This window comes from Muscardinus avellanarius, assembly GCF_963383645.1.
Source record: "Muscardinus avellanarius genome assembly, chromosome: 18".
Lineage (NCBI taxonomy): Eukaryota > Metazoa > Chordata > Mammalia > Rodentia > Gliridae > Muscardinus > Muscardinus avellanarius.
This window is the reverse complement of record NC_137804.1, coordinates 47296081-47315807: the sequence shown is the minus strand read 5'-3', so window position 1 is coordinate 47315807 and position 19727 is coordinate 47296081. Positions and strand designations below refer to the sequence as shown.

At 43.5% G+C, this 19727-nt stretch overlaps 1 protein-coding gene across 1 annotated transcript; it reads right to left on the bottom strand.

Annotated features, from left to right (window-relative positions):
• Positions 1-121: 121 nt before the first annotated feature.
• Positions 122-17769, bottom strand: LOC308276728 (vomeronasal type-2 receptor 116-like; the record flags this gene model as incomplete). Its single annotated transcript, XM_080715568.1, has 8 exons — positions 122-405; positions 7424-8302; positions 8728-8851; positions 9719-9946; positions 11979-12785; positions 15176-15467; positions 17069-17261; positions 17574-17769. The coding sequence occupies 8 exons, from the start codon at positions 17767-17769 to the stop codon at positions 122-124; spliced, it is 3003 nt and encodes a 1000-aa protein (XP_080571694.1).
• Between the last annotated feature and the right edge of the window lie 1958 nt (positions 17770-19727).

Here is a 19727-nt window from a genome sequence, read left to right as displayed (position 1 = left end):
GGTGTCGTCTGTGCGGGCACAATGGCGTCTCGCTGTTGTCAGATGTTCTGGACTTGTACAAAGTGTTCAGACAGGCTTCCCAGCAGAGACACAGTGAGAAGGAAAGGGGGCACCAAGAGAGTCATGCAGCTGACACCTGCACCATCTGGCTGTGGTTACAGCAGCTCCGGTGTCCTGTCATTTCATGGCTCTGCTGCTGCCCCATCCTGGAGCTCAGGGACACACTGCCCGGGGCTCTACACCTGTCTCCTCCATCCTGAAGAAAACACTTTGCAAAAACATGTTTGTGCTTCGGCTTCTCAATGCCCACCATGATTTCATCATGGTCCAGCAGGGCTCTGAGGACCACAGCAGCCCTGAGTTGCTGAGAGCCCAGAAGTTTAGACTTGGCAACAGTCCACTGCCCTGAGGGACAGGACAGGGTGAGCAGGAGTCCCTGTGGCATGATGGTCTTATTCCACCAAATTCTCAGTACAGCTTTGAATGCTAACTGAATGTGAGTGAGCAGGGGTCACGGGCCCTGGACACAAGATTCAGAGTAGAGACTGATGATTGTCTCAATAAAAACCTTTACCACACTGTGTTCAAGACTAAAAATCTAAGGTGAAAACTATATAAATTCAACTAAGTAGAAAATATTGGGAGTAGGGTTTGAGCCCAGGGACATTTCACACTCCCAGCCTTTTTTAGTTTTTATTTGGAAATAACATTTCACTAAGTTGCTGGACTGGCCTCAAACCTGCAATCCTCTGGTCTCAGCCTCCCAGGTACTGGGATGACAGGTGTTGCTACCATGCTCAGTTCTCTAAGTAATTTTTAGTTAAGAAAGTTAGCATCATGCCTAATACATAATCATTACACAAAAGTGTCCTGTGTCTGAATTGGCAGGTGGCAAAAGAGAAGAAAGTAGATAAAATTTATGTTAAAGTTAAAGTCAAAGGCAACCTCAATAATCACGATGGAATCAGTAACCATCCCAGAAATTGTCTGCAGTTGGGAGTGGTGGCGCACACCTGTCATCTCAGTACCTGGGAGGCTGAGACCAGAGCATCACAGGTTCCAGCATCAGCCACTTAAGCCAAGCTCTGAGAAACTTGCTGAGACCTGTAAAAAGCCACGAATAAAATACTCAGTGCTTTACCCCATGTTCATCTAGTGTTGATGTCTTTTTTTTTGTTCTTAACACTCTTCATGGAAAACCTTCTATAAATAGTTTTCCAATTTTTACTTTTAAAAATATAGGCATAAAATGCTTATATTTATGGTATGTGAGATATTTTGAAACAACTATATATTGTGGAATTTCTGGAGACCTCGCATACCTTTCTCTTTCTACAGTGAGAACACTTAAGATCTGCTCTCTGATAATAGATTGGTTTTTAATTTGAATGCTTTTATTAGGGCATTTCATGCTGTATGATTGCAATAATCAGTACATTGTGGTTCAGTGTGATACAGCATACATGATCTTGGTGTATTGGTTTTGTTTGAGGGTTTGGTGGGGTTTTTTTCTTGATACTGGATATTATACCTGTGAGTTACATTCACAACCTTTTTTATTTTTTCTTTTGAAATGGAGTCTTGGAAAGTTGCTGAAGACCTGGATAAGATGCTGAGGCTATCCTCAAAAATGTGATCCTCTAATCTCAACCTCCCAAGAACCCAGATAACAGATAAGAATCATAATGCCTAAGTTGATACATTGTTTTTAACTGTTGTGACTGGGATGTACAACGCATCTCTTGAACTCATTCCTGCTTATGTAACTGAACTTTTGGACAAAACTTTTAACTGAAAATTTCTTATCTTTGATTAACATTCTTCCTCCCCCAACTAAATATTAAGTTCCTCAGTGAACCTTCATCTTCTCTCACATGCATAACTTAACTCAAAATGAACTGAGGAGCCAGCCGTAAATTCCTCATTTCTAATTCTCCTGTATATCCTTAAAATGGGCACACTTGGGCATCAGTCACATGACCTCAATACCACCCTTAAGAAAAGGCTGTGAGATCTGGAACATTCCAGGGAAGAAAATAAGGTAACTTTTGCGACAGACTGGCTCAATCGGGAATAGTAAGTCCAGCACTGAATATGGCCATTGAGTCCGTTTGAGACCGAGTTTTCTCAGAAAGGTGTGCAATGGCTTCGGGTACAGTTCTGCAGCCACTTATCTGCAGCGATTTTTTCCCTTTTTATGAAATAAACTCCTTTAAGTTCCTATTCCCGGCACTAAAAGTGGAGATTTCTCTCCAGGAAAGAATATGACATGGACAAATGCCTCTAGTGCAATTGAAACTTTATTACAAGAACCCAGGAAAATTTATATTCTTCACCAGTGAGATTAATAGTTAAAAAAAAAGAAGAGAAGTGTAATCACCACAAAACAATAGTGAAGGACATGTAAACAAAGTAAAAAGACACTAGTCCGGCATTCAAGATTAGCTCCCGATCTTGTGACCAAATCCAGCCCCCTGTCCTTGAGCCCCCTACCCTTGCAGACAGGCGGCTCCAAAGGGCAAATTCCAGAAGGCACAGGCACACCCAGGGCTTGGAGAATATGGCCTCTCATGGAATCTCCTTTAACTCTTTTTGAAACTTTCCATTCCTAGGGCTTAGTTCATATGGCTGGCATGGGGAGATATGGTGATCCAAGGGGATGTGATGGAGGTCTCCCCAATTTTGTCCACATTGCCATAAAAAGTCTGAAAGCTTAAACAAGCTCACAACACAGTTGAGCAGATAAACACCAAAAAGTAACATGAAGTTTTTAGATTTAGTTGTCAGATGTACTTCTCTAGCTGCTGAGCACTTTTCCTCAAATGATAGGCTTATTGGAAGCCTATTTCTCTTTTTATAATCCATTTTCCTATCACAAACCCTCTGCAACTTCCTTTTCTTTTCTGATTACCCTGATTCTCTCTTTCCCATTTGGGACAATCTTAGGATAAGCTCTTCTTGATACAAAAATGCTTTTTTATTCTCACCATATATTTCCTTTCTTTCACACTTACACATTTATTATATCTGTCCTTTGTTCTGACATATTCATTTCTTAGCCACATGGCACCTTCCTGTCTCGGGCAGCGCACATACTGGGTGTAAAGGTCAAGAATCTTTGTAGCATTCAGCTCTATTGTATTGGGCAGTATTAGATGCTCATCAACTAGGCTGCTTTGAAGTCACACACAAATTTTATCTTCTCTGAATCTAGGCCAGATCACAAGGAGAGGGGGTGAACAGAGGCACCGGTTGCCTCCCTTACAAGTTTTTAGGGCTAATGACTTCAGCTGACTCTTAAGGCTTTTACTATAGGTTAATGATTAGAGATAGAGGGGAAATCTGCGTTTGTACTTGCTGTGACTGGAATGCTTCCACAGCATCTGAATTCTGACTAGATTTTATTGCCATTTGAGCAAAGCCAAGGGCGTTTAGAGGCTTAGACAAATTACTAGAAAATTTATTTTCCATGGACTCAGTTTCTCTCACAGTCCTGATCTTACATCACTGGAGCAATTCGTGTGAAAAGTTAAAAGAATCATTACCAAAAGAATAGTAGTTATGAAAGAATATCTAAGAGTGGGGGAGTACTTTGGCCAGAGACAACACTTCCTCTTGGGGCTCTGCTTCCTTTAAGCTTAGCCAATTTCTTGCTTGGGAAATATCTCCATGCAGATGCCGAGGAAAAGGAAGTAATGGCGGCAAACTTTCCCTGCATGTTCTCCTCCTCCAGTAGAGGTCCAGTATTTTAGCCTGAGCTGGTCTCTCTGATAAATCTGCACTAAGTCCTCATGCTTATATGGTCTTAAATATCTCAAACAAAGAGAATTCTATGTTGACCCAGCATCCCTCTGCAACTCTGTGCACTCAGGTTGGTGGGCTGGGGGATGCTCACTTCCTGGCAAAGTCTCCTGTCCCCTCGTGGTGGGCTCTACTTTCTGTGGCTCTTCTCAACCCTGCCCAGTAGATACATAACCACCTGCATCACAACACACATGGCACTGAGCAAACACAGGAAGGTGTTACAGTTTTGACAGCACTTTGGGCTCTTTTCCTCCATTCAAATTGATAAATTGAATCAGGAAATTGAAATTAATAGACATCTCCGTGCAACTACAACAAATTTTTTATCACAAAGTCAGTAGGAATTAGAAAGGGAAGAGAAGAGAAGCAGCTTACCTGGCAGAAATGCTGGAGAGCCCCAAAATGGAATGCTGCCCAACTTTCTGTCCCCAGTTTTTAGACACAGAGTTAGGTTTATTTTTTTAATTGGGAAGTTATTACATTTGTTAATAAGGTCATGTGTAACCAGGCTGGAGGCACATGCTTGTAATCCCCTTGCTTGGGAGGCAGACACAGGAAGATCCCAAGTGTTCGAAGCCAGCCTTGCTGGTTAAGAGACCCGGTTTCCAAAGAAAAATATAAAATAGGTCTGGGAGTATAGTTGGGAAGTAAAAGGGTTTCAGGAACCCTAGTACTACCAAATAAAATATAATAAAATAAAAATAAGGTAATGTGTAGTAACTAAATTCTTGACAGGTGGTGCCTCTTGTCTCTGGGCAGTGCACGTACTAAGTGCAAAAGTTAATGATGCATGTTGTTTTTTTAATCACGACTGTATCAGTGGCCCATCAACTATGGGTTCTTTGAAATAAAGGCCAGGTCACAAAAGAGGAGGTAGCCAGAGGTGATGATTTCATTATTCCCCACTCCCTGTTTGTACCATATTATTTGTCTAATTAATTAAAGTGCTCTGAACTTATATAACTGTGTGTTGTCCAGCACACTTATTCAGCCTAAATGGTTAGACTTGCTTGTGTGACATGTATTGTTTAATGCTCATTTGTTGCTAATTGGGTTTGTCAAAGCAACCACCCAACATTCAAACTTAACCTACCTCCACTTATCAAGTCCCGGTTTCTCTGTGCTTTGAACTTCAAGTGTTGAATAAACCTCAGGGCATTGTGAAAAGACAACAATTGTGTGTGACAAGACACGCAGTCCCCAGTGCCACAAAAAATAAAAATAAAAAACTTTTCCTATGCAATTCTGAGTGAAAGTAGGGGCTGACCAGTTGAGTCAAAGGGGTTGGCTGTCTGCTTACACGGTGCAGGATACACTGGACACAGTAGCTAACTCTTAAACTATTCACTCCCAAAACTTGTGCAGGCTTTCTGAGTCACAGGGTACCTACATGAACCAAACTCATCGTGGTGTTGTACTATGTAAGTTCAGAGATTTCTTTTAACCTTATTAATGATAGAATTTCCACATGATTATGCTTGTAATTGTATTTTTTATTTATTTTGATATGCACAAATCAGGCACCTATGGGTTTAGATATTTTCAAGTAAATTGTTCCTTTGTCTGTAGGGGTTATTTTGAAATACCAAAGTTTTCTAATGTATTAGTAATAAATGTTCAGACACTTCTATAGCATTTCTCATAAAAATCCAGGAATAACTTACAAATATTGAGTATTCCTTTTAATTTTAAGTTCTGTTATATTTGTGTGTATAATTATGGGGGGTAGTATGAGGGATTTAACTCAGAGATATTCTACCTCTGAGTCACTCCTACCTCAGCCTTATTTTATCTTTTATTTAATTTTTATTTCTGGTGGTACTGGGGTTCCTGGAAGCCCTTCTACCTCCGGGCTACACTCCCAGACCTATTTTATATTAGTATTTGGAAACAAGGTCGCTTAAGCCAGTGAGGCTGGCTTCGAACCTGTGTGATCCTCCTTTCTCAGCCTCCCAAGTTTGGGGATTACAAGCATGAGACACCAAGCCTGGCCCTCTTTTATCTTTTATTTAAAGAAAGGATCTCAGTAAATTTTGGAGGACTCTCTAAGTAGCTGAGGTTGGCTGCAAACCTGTATCCTCCTGCCTCAGCTTCCCCACTTTTGGGATTTCAGGCATGCAGCACCATACCTGGCTGTTGCTATATTATCCCCACTTCATCTGTGAGAGAACTGGTAGAGTGCACTTGGGTTGCTTTCCTGAGTTCCCTGGCTAGTGAGAGTAGAAACCTGAGCACCCCCCCATCCCTGCCCACCAGCCTGCTGACTGAGTGTGTTTGATGGACAAAGTGAGGTGTAACCATGGCTGCACTTCATCCTAAGGGAGAAAGGGTTGTATGATAGACAACCAGGAAAAAGGGGCATTCCATGTGCAGGAAGTGTTCTACACACCTTATGGGACTTTGTGTATTATAACTGGGAACAGCCCTTTGTTGTGTACACATGGAGGGTGGGCAGTGCCAGCCATCTACACACCCTCTTGGAGAAAGTGTTCCTTTCAGGAAACAGCTACCTGGGACTACACCTCCACTCCCAGAACCCTAGGTCTAGCAATAAGTGCACTCAGATCCCAGTAGAGGAGGAAGGGAGGAGGCCTGGGCTGACTCTTCACACAAAGAGGCAAGAACCACCCGGGCCTCACCCTCACCTCCTCTCTCCACTCTGCCCACAACTGCATGGCCCTCGCCTCCTGATATGCTGAAAGCCTCCCATGGCTTCTGTGGCATGAAGCTCTTGTTCCACCAAACCCTGGCTGTCACATGCTCCTTGACCACTTACTCAAGGTAAGCAAGCAGGGGGCATGGGCCCTGGACTCAGAATGTAGAGTGGAAGCCAAAATAATTGTCTAAGTGAAAACTCAAACCACAGTGAGTAAAAATGAATAAAAATAAATAAAACTCTAAGGTCAAAACTATAAAAATTCAACTAAATAAAGACTGATAAGACCAAGAGTTGAGCTCAGGGATGTTTCAACCTTTTTTATTTTTCATTTGAAAACAGCATATCACTAAGTTGCTGAGATTGACCTCAAACCTGTTAAACTCCTATCTCAGCCCACAAGGTACTGGGAAGATAGGTGTGTGCCCCCATGGCTGACTCGCTAAGTAATATTTAGGTAAGGAGCAAATAGGTATCATGCATATTACATAATTCAATATAGAAAGATGTCCTGCTTCTGAATATGCAGGAGGCACAAAAGAAGAAAGCAGAAAAAGTTTGTTATAGTTAGAGTCAAAGGCAACCTGAGTAATCTTTATAGAATCAGTGATCATTCCAGAAAATGTCTGCAGCCAGATGTGGTGGTGCACATTTGTTATCCCAGTACCTGGGAGACTGCCACCAGAGCATTTCAGGTTCCAGGACAGAATTAGCAACTTAGCAAGGCTCTCAGACTCTTAGAGAGAGCTGTTTAAAAACAAAAAACAAGATTGGGAATGTAGCTCAGAGGTAGAATGCCCTTGGGCTCAATCCTTAGTATCTAGAAGGAAGAGGAAGAGAGAAAGACAACAACAAAACTCACAACTGGGCTAGATTTTTTTCTCAAGGTTTAAAAAAGAGGGGGAGATTTATGAGAAAAGTGCTCAGAAATCTTATTTCTCCTAGAACTTCTGTCCTTCAGACCTTTCAGAGAGTTCTTCTCAGGTCTTACGAGAATGATGTAGCACTTGGGGGCAAAGATGCAGCCCAGGAGCCCCGCAATGGAGGCCAAGATGGAGAAGACCTCTACGGCCACCATGGCCTTCCCCTTGCTGCTGTGGTAGACAGGGAGGAAGGTGACCCAGACACTGCAGAAGAGCAGTGTGCTGAAGGTAAGGAACTTGGATTCATTGAAGGTGTCAGGCAGGTTCCTGGCCAGGAAAGCCACAGTGAAGCTGCCCAGGGCCAGGGAGCCCAGGTATCCCAGGACACAGTAGAAGGCGGTGACTGAGCCCTTGTTACACACAATGAAGATGTGGCCATGTTCAGAGTATGCATCAGTGTCAATGAAGGGAGGAGAGGTTCCCATCCAGATTGCACACAGCATTACCTGAATCAGGGAACAGAAGGGGATGATGAAATTAGGTGCCCCTGACACCAGGAGCTGCCTCATCCTTCTCCCAGGACCAGTAGCTTTGAAGGCTAGAACCACAGTGACAGTTTTGGCCAAGACAGTGGAAACAGCCACAGTGAACCCAACTCCAAAGGTAATTTGCTGGAGGATACAGGTGGCCATGTTGGGATGGCCAATGAAGAGCAAGGAGCAGAGAAAGCAGAAGGTGAGGGAGATGAGCAGGATGAAGCTGAGAGTGCGGTTGTTGGCCTTGACGATGGCAGAGTCTCTGTGCTTCACAAAGACCACAAGAACCCCAGCTGTGAGTGCAGAGAAGCCCAGAGCAGCACAGGCCAGAGCCATCCCCAAGGGGTTCTCATAAGCCAGGAAAGTCATCACCTTGGGGAGACAGTGACTCCTCTCAGTGTTTGGGTACTCATGCGGGGTGCACTGGATACACTGCTCTGCATCTGGAGGGGAAACATCAGTAGTTCATAGTTGTTGATGTGTCCTCTTTGCCACATCTAATCCACGGTCACCTCTGCAAACTTACTATGAGGACAGGATGCCCGTGATGTTCAAGAGAAGTCCCTGAGCAGTCTGTCCCATCTCTGACTGGGAGAATGCTGAACCCACTCTCCCATGGACACTGAGATCACTGTGGGTCCAGATGGCTCCTCCTGTGGCTCAGTCATGTCACCAAGTCCCTTCCCACAACCCTGGGTCTTCTCATGATAGGATGACTGCCATGCTTATAACACTGACCCAGAGCCTTCAGCAGAAAGTTTTCCTGATACATGCTCAACCCAGAAGTCAAATTCCTATACCATACAGCACCTCCTATCCCTGAGAAATGTGACAGAGAAGATTACTGTAGGCTGGCTGTGAAATTTACCTGTTTTATTGGAAATGTGTCCCTCTGGGCATAGAACACAGGTAAAACAGCAGACTGGTCTTCCTTCCTGGGGGATTCTCCTGAATCCTGGGCCACAGCTCTGGCTGCACACAGACTGAGGAGTCTGAGGGAAACCAGGTGATGGTTAGAGTGCGCTGTGTTATTATCTACTTTAACAGTGAGTCAGAATCTCTCTCCAAATAAGAAAGAACTTTGATGGAAGAGAAGGTCATCTCCCATAACACCAAAGGTCACCATGGGATCCTACAGGGACACCTGATTCAGTGCTCCTATGATGAGCTGATGTGTCTCCTCAAGTTATCACCAAATGTCACCATGGCACAGGATCATGTTGGGTTTAAACATCACCAGCCACACACCCAGACTTCTCTCTCTTCTTATGTCACCCTATTTCTGTATGAGATTCTCTGTGGTTCTTTCAGCTGGTATGCCTGAGAATATTATAGAGTTGCATGTTGCATCTTTGATGGGGATTGTGGACTGACACTCTCTCTCTACAACAAATCTACAGAGAGACTCAGAGTGTGTGACACACCACTTGGTCCTGAGATAAAGGATTCACACTTGGCATCACCTCAGGACTCTACTTAACTACTCTTGAAGTAATTGGGATTGAACCCAGAGCCTTGAGCATGCCAGGCAAGAGCTATACCCCCGAGATGTACCCTAAGCCCTTCAAGTCCCTATTTGTTTGTTTATTTATTTTGTGTTTATCAATCCATTTTTTACTGTGGTACTACTGATTGAAGCCAGGGAAAGTCTACAACTGAGCTAGCCTTATTTTATTTTTATGTTTGTGTTTCCTTTTCTTTTTGTCTTTGAAACAGTCTTGCTATGTTGTTCAGGCTGTCCTGCAATCTTCCTGTATCAGCATCCCAAGTTACTAGGATTACACACATGCTCCATCACACCTGGCCTCAACTCTACTTATGTTCCTCTTTGTTTATTCAATAAGGAAACAGAATCATACCTGTATGAAACCAATAGGCCACTCTATGATCTCTTCATTGATGACCAAGCCTTGATGGAGTGGATTTCCAGAGGCAAACTCCCCTACTTTAACCAGCAACCCAAGGCCACCAGGGAAATTCACAGCGTTCTGGATATCATACGTGGCCCCGTGGTTTTCTTTCTTGTCTAAGGATATGAGCTGCCCTGCATTGTTGGTAAACTGGAGTTTCTTCAGGCGTGGATGGAGCTGGAGGAAAGGCAATGATTTGGCAATGAGGTGTGCATACAAATGGAAGGTGGAAAGCCCTTAATTCCTAGGCAGTCCTTCTTCCCACCTCCCTAGGATCAGGATTCCTCCTGGTGAAAGATAACTGGTTGGTATATTTTAATGGTCATCTTCTCGTGGGCTCTAGGGAATGGAAGAGTTCTCTCATGGGCACAGTGGTGGAGCCCTGGAGTCCAGGGATTTTAGGATGTGCCAAGAGGTTGGCATTGGCAGAGCCTCTGCCACAACCCTGACCATCAAAGTCTATTTGGAGCAGCTTGAAAACCAATCCTTGAACTTAGTAAGGCCACAAGAGGGGTGGGGCTTTTCAGAACTTCCATGCTGGGGAGGGCAGCCTGGTGTTTGCACGTCATACCTCATCAAAACAGAAAGATTGCCGGGCATGGTGGTGCACACTTGTAATCCCCCCACTTGTTAGGTGGTGACAGGAAGATCACTCAGGTTCAAAGCTAGCCTAGCTGGCTTAAGAGACCCTGTTTCCAAATAAAACATAAAATAGGTCTGGGAGTGTAACCCAGAGGTAGAAGGGCTTCCAGAAACCCCAGTACCACCAAAAAAAAAAAAAAAAAAAAAAACCACCCAGAAACATTAAATGTGTGCAATTGATTGTATTTATCAGTTTTATATCAATGAAGGTTTTAAGGAGGCAGAATATGGGACCCTAGTCTCTGCTGTTGGACCATCTTAGTGACCAGGCTATTTTCTTGGAACATGACAGGGATCTATTCATGTCTCCCAACTAAAAAAAACAACTCTGAATTCTAAGTAGGTTTTAAATCGAGCGTGCTAATCTGTGGATCTCTGGTGCCCAGGGCACTGTGTTGAGAAAAATCACAAGCCTCTGATTTGTTGCTTTTCTAAATAATTGACCCCTCCACCTTTGCAATCAATCTGGACACAGTGACCTCCTTTTCTAAGCGGCAACTTCTCATAAGAACCAAATGGCACATTAAATATTATTATAGGGAAAATAAAAAGTAGATGGTAGATGAAACTTTCTGACATTGCTTTTTACATATTTGCCTTTGTCTACAGAGTAAACTTATTTAGATATTCCAGGAATCTGATTAGTGATGTTGACTATTGTTAATGAGTTGAAAAACATATTTCATACATTGACATAGATTCAGATCAGCCAGGATTAAAATTGATAAACAGCCATCTCAAACCTGGAGGGCAGTGTGAGATGATAGAAACCATCCATGGTTTCCTACTTAAAAGTGGAGCCAAAAGCTACATTCCAGTTATTTTTATAGGTTTGGGAAAAATAATGATGCCTAAGCTGGATGCAGTGGCACATTCCTGTCACCAAGTACTTGGGAGGCTGAGACAGGAGGATCTAAGGTTCAAGGCACACCTTAGCCTCTGAGTGAGGCTTACACAAACTTTTGAAACCATGTTTCAAAATTATTATAAAAATTTAGACATTGAAAAATATTTAAAGGGACGTCCCCACTTCCAAAGTAATATGAAAGAGTAAAAAGGAGAAAGAGAAAGCAGAGGAGGAGGCTTAGGAACAATTCATTTCCCAGAGTCCTATCTTATATGTAATAGACATATAAAGTAATAGAGTCTAAATAGGTAGAGTCCACTTTATCAATGCAAAGTACTCAGAATCATACATGAGCACTGAGTCTATATCTCCAAGTATTAGATACATTCTAAAAAAAGTGCAGATAAGAGAAATTTTAATCAACCTCTCATTTATGAGTTGTGTTCATATATTTGAAAGCAAAGCATTTCATCCTGCAATAGAAAATGCTTTCCTGGTCAGTTTCTAATTAAATAGTCTGAAATGGAAGCTTCCAGGAGCAAAATTCTCCCCACATGGGTAAAAATTCCAGCTATGCCTAGAGACAGTATGAAGATGGCCATATTCCTTGTTCCCAGCTCCTGCTGGTCTAAGACAAAACACAGTCAGAATACCCCTCAGTATAGAACATGCAGGTACCAGCAGGTGCTCAGCCCTGGCCTGCTCCTGGAGAAGCCTTACCTGCCATGGAGGGGGCCTGGGATGCTCTGCATCTTCTGGAGATCCCTGTGCTATTCTCTCCACAAGCACCTCATGGAGGACATGGGCCACGGCATACATGGCATTATAGAGGAAATAGCTGGAATCAGATAAGGTCATGATGTCGTTATATTGTGGCATAGTCTCTAAGGAGGTATTTGGTTCACACTCTCCAATCTTCCCACATGGTGAGCCAGTGGGTGAGCAGTTAAAATGGGAAGTCCAAAATTTACTGAAGAAAAAATCATCTGGGTACTGGGAAGGGGTGACAGTCTTGAGAAAGTTGTGGAAGCCAGGGATTTCTCGTTTGTGTTGTGAAAATGAGAAGCTTCCATGGAAAGAATGCAATATTCGATGCGTCTCTACCCCAGTGATATCCCAATTGTCTGCCATGATCCACACCTTTCCTATGGTGAGAAATAAAGATGCCATGAGGTCCACTATGATGAGACTCTCTGCTTCTCCATAGAGTATATGCACATTTGCAGATGGAATGCTAAGCCTGCTCAGGGTGGGGAAGATACTTGTTGTATCTGCTTTCTTAAAGGCAGGAAGCCTTTCTGTTAATGCCACACAGATATCTTTCTTCACCATTTCCACATTCAGAGCCTGAAGGAACTGTTCTCCTTTCAAGTCATCAGATATGAAGATCACCACCCACGTCCACCCAAAACGTAGCAGTAGTGACACCACTGCATGGATCAGAGAGCTGTCCTCGGTGGCCATCTGGTAGAGTGATGGGAACTTGTCTTTGTCACTTAGCATAGGATCAAAAGGTCCATATGTGACCTGAGAAAGCAAACAAAATATGATTCTGAGTTTATTGGGCCTTGGGGTTGTCTTTCAAAGGAAAGGAATAGATTTATAAATATTACAGGGCTAATCAGATAGGCAATGTTGCAAACATCAGTGACCTCTGTGGTTGTGAGGCTCAGTCAGGAGGATTTCACCTTGGAGACCAGCACCACAAAATTGGCAAGGCCTTGTTTCAAAGAAAAAAATGAGCCAGGTTTGGTGGCACACATTTGTAATTGCAACACTTGGGAGACTGAGACATGAGGATCATATTTCTCAGACAGCCTCAACTACTTAGTGAGGCCCTCTGCAACACAGTGAGGCTATGATACAAATAAGAAATAAACTTGGGGGTAGAGTTTGAAGGTAAAATGCTTCTGAGGTCTGTCTCCAAGGCAAAAAATTAATTAACCAAAAATGTAGGTTCTCTGTCCTGGAATAGAATCCCCCCGAATTCAAATCAGAGAAAGAGAGAAAGGGAGATGTAGAGGGAGAGGGAGAGGGTAAGGAAGAAGGAGAGAGAGAGAGAGAGAGAGAGAGAGAGAGAGAGAGAGAGAGAGAGAGAGAGAGAGAGAGAGAGAGAGAGATTCAACTGAATAAAATACTTTTGAGTTCAGGGGAAGACCTATAGACCTTATTTGTTCGCTCATTGTGGGCACAGAAAGCACTGCATATCTGAGTGTTCTTACCTTTAAAAAGTGAAGAGGACACACACTGACATACAATCATTATCCCTGTACTTGGTTGACTGCAAAAGGAAGATCGCAGTTCTTTGTCAGCCTCTGCAACTTAGGCTCTGATTCAAAATAAAAATAAAATGGATCTGTGGGTTGTAACTTAGAGGGATAATGCCACTGGTTTCAGTGCACAGTATCACAATTTCAAAAGGCAAAGAAATGGAAAGGTGAAATATGCTACTGCTTCCACCTCCTGCCTGGGAATGAGGAGGTATGGCGTGGGGTACAGCGCTGAGGTAGCAGGTTGTATTTTGCTCTTTTGGAACAGAGCCAGCACCAGTGACCCATGCTGACTGTGCACCCTGATGATGGAATGCCTTCTTACTACACTGACCTCCTGGTAGTCTGGACTTCATTTATGGATTCAACGACTGAGGTCACCTTAAGGATTACTTCCATTTACACTCTCTGGTTTTCTCAAACTTACTTCTCCCTGAAGACAACTCTGCTAAGCTACTGCCTATGTTTGGCAGTGACACCATCCTGATTGTTAGAAGTGTTTCCAGAGATTCCTGCAAAGAAGCAGTGATGTGGGGAGGTCCGATTCCTCAGCTCTGTCATCACTCTGACCAAAGTGCCTGATGACCAGAGCTGAGATGAGGAAAGGTCTAATGTGTTCACAGATTTAGAGGTTCTGGAGTTGCCATTCCTCTACACATGTTCAGATGTCTCCAAGTCAGAGACTTTGGTGACAAGACATGGGAGAGGGACAGAGCTCACAGCTCATGGCAGGAGAAAGCAGCAAGTGAGATGGGGGATAGAGGGACAGATACATTTCCCAAGACTGTTCCCACAACCACCTCATTCAGACATATCCCACTTCTCCAGGCGGCTGGGTTCTCCAACAATGAATCCCAAATCATATGCTTTAGGGGGAATGTCACTGGGTGGGCTCTCAAGAGATGTGCTTGTATGGAAGTGAGCAAGGCAGGCTGGGCAGAGGCTGTGGGCAAAGCCCCAGGATGGATGTGTCTGAGCCTCTGCTCTCCTTGGGATCCTTAGAGGCACAATGGACTTTATTGTTGCCCCAAATGCCAGCCAGATGCCCAGGGGCTGCTCTCCCTACACCTGACAGTCTCTGGTGGAGGCGTCTGAAGTTGTCATGTCCTGAGTGGACAGTCTCTATGTTGTGGTCGTCTCCAGGGAGGCTCACAGGTATGAGCCATCAGGAGTCAATCTTCCCAGTGAGAGGGAAACAAATATATAGTGGAGACTTATTTATTTATTTATTTATTATTTATTTATTTATTTATTTATATTTGCATTGGGGATTGTGCTCAAGGGCATTCTACCTCTGAGTCACATTCCCAGCAACGCAAAATTTTTCCTTTGGAAACAGGATCTCACCGAGTTGCCTAGGGAGCCTGGTCTCCAACCTGTGGTCCTGCTCCCACAGCCTCCCAAGTACTGGGATCAAAGGTGAGCTCCATGTCCTGCTCACATAGATGCTTAATAGCCAGAGCTCCTTCTTCATCTTTCTCCTCACACTAATGATAGTCTCAAGAGTTTGGGAATTCACTGAGACCCAATCACCTGAACCCTCATGAGTGATAAACACTCAAATTCCACTTTTGTCTTGATCACACATTAGGGACCAGCACTAGGGGAAATCTGCACATTTCTTTACAAAATTCTTGGCCAACTTACCTGAGGGGTTCTGTAGAGCTGCAACAGGGCTCCAATCTCAGCCGAAAATGTTGGCGAGGTCCCAGCGATGGCAGCAACAGGACTGTACTTGCTCTTGCACACGTAGTTGGGGAGAAACACGTCGCCTCCTGACAGCCACCTCAGAGTGTCACGAAGGGTCCTGTGTTCACTGGAGTAGACATTGTAAAGCTGAAACCCCAAGGTCAGGTTGGGGAGCAGGTGCGGGTCCCTGTTGATCTCCTCGATGGTGAAGTAAAAGGCCAGCACGTGTTGGTATTTCTTCCAAAGCCACCTGGACAGAGGAGCAGCATCAGGGAGAAGGTGAGGTCAGGAGGTTCATGGCTGTGTCCTGAGCCAGCATCAGCACCAGACAGACTAGATCCAGGAGGCAATGCAGAGGTGGCCCTGGCCTTTGTACCCTGTGTGAGTAAGCTTCCCAGGGCTCAGCATGATCTTGAAATGGCTCTTGGATTTTGAGAAGAAAACTGTGTCCTTAACATTGAGAAATTTGTGAGACATTTGGAGTGGGCTGAGGTGGAGATGGGCTGGATGCTATTGCTATCAACTGGACTACTTTGCTGAAGTTTCTATAAATTCAAGGTGCATTGATTGGCACAACGGTAGCCGGAAGTTGTTAGGGAAATGAGTGAATGTGGCTCACACCCTTCTTCATACACCCTCTTGTTTTATGATGCTGAGGATTGAACCCAAGCAGAACCTAGGCTTTCTACTGTTGAGCCACACCCTCTCCACATAATAGTTTTTTCTTGAAAATAGGTCTCGGTAGAGTACCAAAAGTTACACTAAGTTTCTGAGATCTGTATTGAACCTGTGATTTTTCTGTCTCTGTCTCCCAAATGCTGAGATTATAGCCATGAGCCAAGAAGCCATCTCAGACAAACCTTTTCTCCTTTTCCTCTTAGAGCATAACCAAGCCACAAGCATTGCTGGTTCTCCCTGTGTTCAGGATTCATTAGCCAGCCTCTGTGCTTCCTGATGACCAAAGCTTTGGGAGAAGTTTCCCCTTTCTCAGTTTTCACAGAGGGATTCTGAGCAGCTCATGCTGTATGAGCAGTTATAATCTAATCCATAGACACAACAGAGCCCGCCAATCATCACATTTTTCTTCAAACGTGAACACAGTATTCAGGACCTATAATTAATATTTGTAGGTTTTGACATCTTCACTTTGTTTTCCTGGATTTTCTTTCTCTCTGCTATTTTTGTACCTAGATTTACCAAAAGTAGTTCTTGGATTTTAGAGCTGCCTCTCAAATACTTATGTTTCTGAAATAATTCATTTAATAAAAAAAGTTTTTTCGTGTGTGTTTGTGTGTGTGTGTGTGTGTGTGTGTGTGTGTGTGTGTGTGTGTGTGTGTGATTATAGGGATAAAAATCAGGGCCACTCTACCTTTGAGATACATCCAAACCTTTTTTATTTTTCCTGTGGCACTGGAGATCGAGCCTAGGAGCATTCTACCTGTGAAAAACACTCCAGCATTTTTAATTTAATTTATTTTTTTAAAAAGATGGTTTTCCTAAGTTCTGAGGCTGTTTTTACAAAAACAAATATCAATAAGCCAGGATTGAGGCAAAAGCTTGTAATCGCAGTTTTTGGGAGGCTAAGACAGGAGGATCGTGGCTTGCAGACACCCCTAGCTTCTTAGTGAGGCCCTCTGCAAAACAGTGAGACCCTGTTTCTAAATAAAGAATTAAAAATAGAACTGGGGTGTAGCTCAGAGGACGAATGCCCCTGGATCCAGTCCCCAGTGCCAAAAAATAAGACATTAAACACATAGAAAATCACACATCCACGGCCAAGCATAACATTGGTTTAGAGTGGAACTTATACAGCAGATTCCCTGCCCTTTGAATTTCATTAATGAAGATTACCAGACCATGGAGAAATCCTGTGATGCATAATAAAGTTGGAAAAAGAGCCCCAGCACCAGGTCTCCTTCTTTCTGGATATTCGGTCTCCGGTATTTCCAACACTTTGTGAAAGCATCTTCATTGGAGGATGAGGACATGAGCAAAGGCTGCAGGATCAGGAAGAAGAGAAACAAAGAGAAGAACATCTCAGGTTCTGCCCAACACAGAGACAGTCTGGCGTTCAGGCTGAGCTACTCAGGTGAGGAGCAGGATCCAGGTGTAGTCTGTGCAGGCACAATGCTGTCCCCCTCTTGCCAGATGTCCTGGACTTGTGCAAAGTGTGCAGACAGGCTTCCCAGCAAAGACACAGCGAGAAGGAAAGGGGGCACCAAGGGAGTCATGAAGCTGAGACCTGAACAGTGTTGGCTGAGGTCACAGCAACTCCAGCACCCTGTCATTTCATGTCTCTGCTCCTGTCCCATCCAGGAGCTCAGGGACCCACTGCCTGGGGATCTACACCTGATACTTCCATCCTGATGAAAACACCTTGCAAAAACATGTTTGTGCCTCGGTTTTTCCACACACATCATGATTTCATCATGGTCCAGCAGAGCTCTAAGGACCACAGCAGCCCTGAGTTTCTGAGAACCCAGAAGTTTAGACTTGGCAACAGTCCACTGCCCTGAGGGACAGGACAGGATGAGCAGGAGTCCCTGTGGCATGATGGTCTTATTCTACCAATATCTGAGTGCAGCTTTGAGTGCTAACTGAATGTGAGTGAGCAAGGGTCATGGGCCCTGGACACATGATTCAGAGTAGAAGCCTGGCAATTGTCTCAATAAAAACCTGCACAACAGTGTGTTCATGATTAAAAATCTATGGTCAAAAATATAAAAATTCAACTAAGTAGAAAATATTGGGAGTAGGGTTTGAGCCCAGGGACATTTAACACTGCCAGCCTTTTTTAGTTTTTATTTGGAAACAACATCTCACTATGTTGCTGGACTGGCGTAAAACCTGCAATCCTCTGGTCTCAGACTTATAGGTACTGGGATGATAGGTGTGGCTACCATGCTCAGTTCTCTAAGTAATTTTTAGTTAAGGAAAGAATAGACATCATGCCTAATACATAATCATTACACAAAAATGTCCTGTGTCTGAATTGGCAGGTGGCAAAACAAGGAAGAAAGTAGATAAATTTATGTTAAAGTTTGAGTCAAAGGCAACCTCAATAATCACGATGGAATCAGTAACCATCCCAGAAAATTTCTGCAGTTGGGCATGGTGGCTCACACCTGTCATCTCAGTACCTGGGAGGCTGAGACCAGAGCATCACAGGTTCCAGCATCAGCCACTTAGCCAAGCTCTCAGCAACTTACTGAGACCTGTAAAAAGCCCCGACTAAGAAAACTCAGTGCTTATCCCATATTCATCTAGTGCTGATGTCTCTTTTTTTGTCCCAAACACTCTTCATAGAAAACCTTCTGTACATAGTTTTCCATTTTTATTTTTAAATATATAAATAGCCATAAAATGCTTATATTTATGGTATGTGAGATATTTTGAGACAACTATATATTGTGGAATTTCTGGAGACCTCGCATACCTTTCTCTTTCTACAGTGAGAACACTTAAGATCTGCTCTCTAATAATAGATTGGTTTTTAATTTGAATGCTTTTATTAGGGCATTTCATGCTATATGATTGCAATTATCAGTACAGTGTGGTTCAGTGTGATACAGCATACATGCTCTTGGTGTATTGGTTTTGTTTGGGGGTTTTGCGGGATTGTTTTTCTTGATACTGGGTATCTTCCTGTACTTACATTCACAATTTTTTAATTTTTTCTTTTGAAATGGAGTCTTGGAAAGTTGCTGAAGACCTGGCTAAGATGCTGAGGCTATCCTCAAACCTGTGATCCTCTAATCTCTACCTCCCAAGAACCCAGATAACAGATAAGAGCCATAGTGCCTAAGTTGGTATATTGTTTTTAATCGTAGTGACTGAGATGTAAAACCCATCTCTTGAACTCATTTCTGCTTATCTAACTGAACTTTTGGACAGAACTTTTAACTGAAAATTTATCTTTGATTAACATTCTTCTTCCCCCAACTAAATATTAAGTTCCTCAGTGAACCTTCATCTTCTCTCATATGCATAATTTAACTCAAAATAAACTGAAGAGCCAGCCATAAATTCCTCATTTCTAATTCTCCTGTGTCTCCTTAAAAAGAGCACACTTGGACCTCACTCACATGACATCAACACCACCCTGAAGAAAAGGCTGTGAGATCTGGAACATTCCAGGGAAGGACAGAATGTAAGTTTCCCTGCATGTTCTCCTTCTCCAGCAGAGGTCCACTGTTTTACCCTGACCTGGTCACTCTGATAAATCTGCACTAAGTCCTCATGCTTATATGGTCTTAAATATCTCAAACAAAAGGAATTCTGTGCTGACCCAGCATCCCTCTGCAACTCTGTGATCTCAGGTTGGTGGGCTGGGGGATGCTCACTTCCTGGGAACGTCTCTTCCTTTCCCCTCGTGGTGGGCTCTGCCTTCTGTGACTCTTCCCAGCCCTGCCAAGTAGATACATAACCACATCACAACATGCATGCGCTGAGCAAACACAGGAAGGTGTTACAGTTGTAACAGCACTGTGGGCTCTTTTCCTCCATTCAA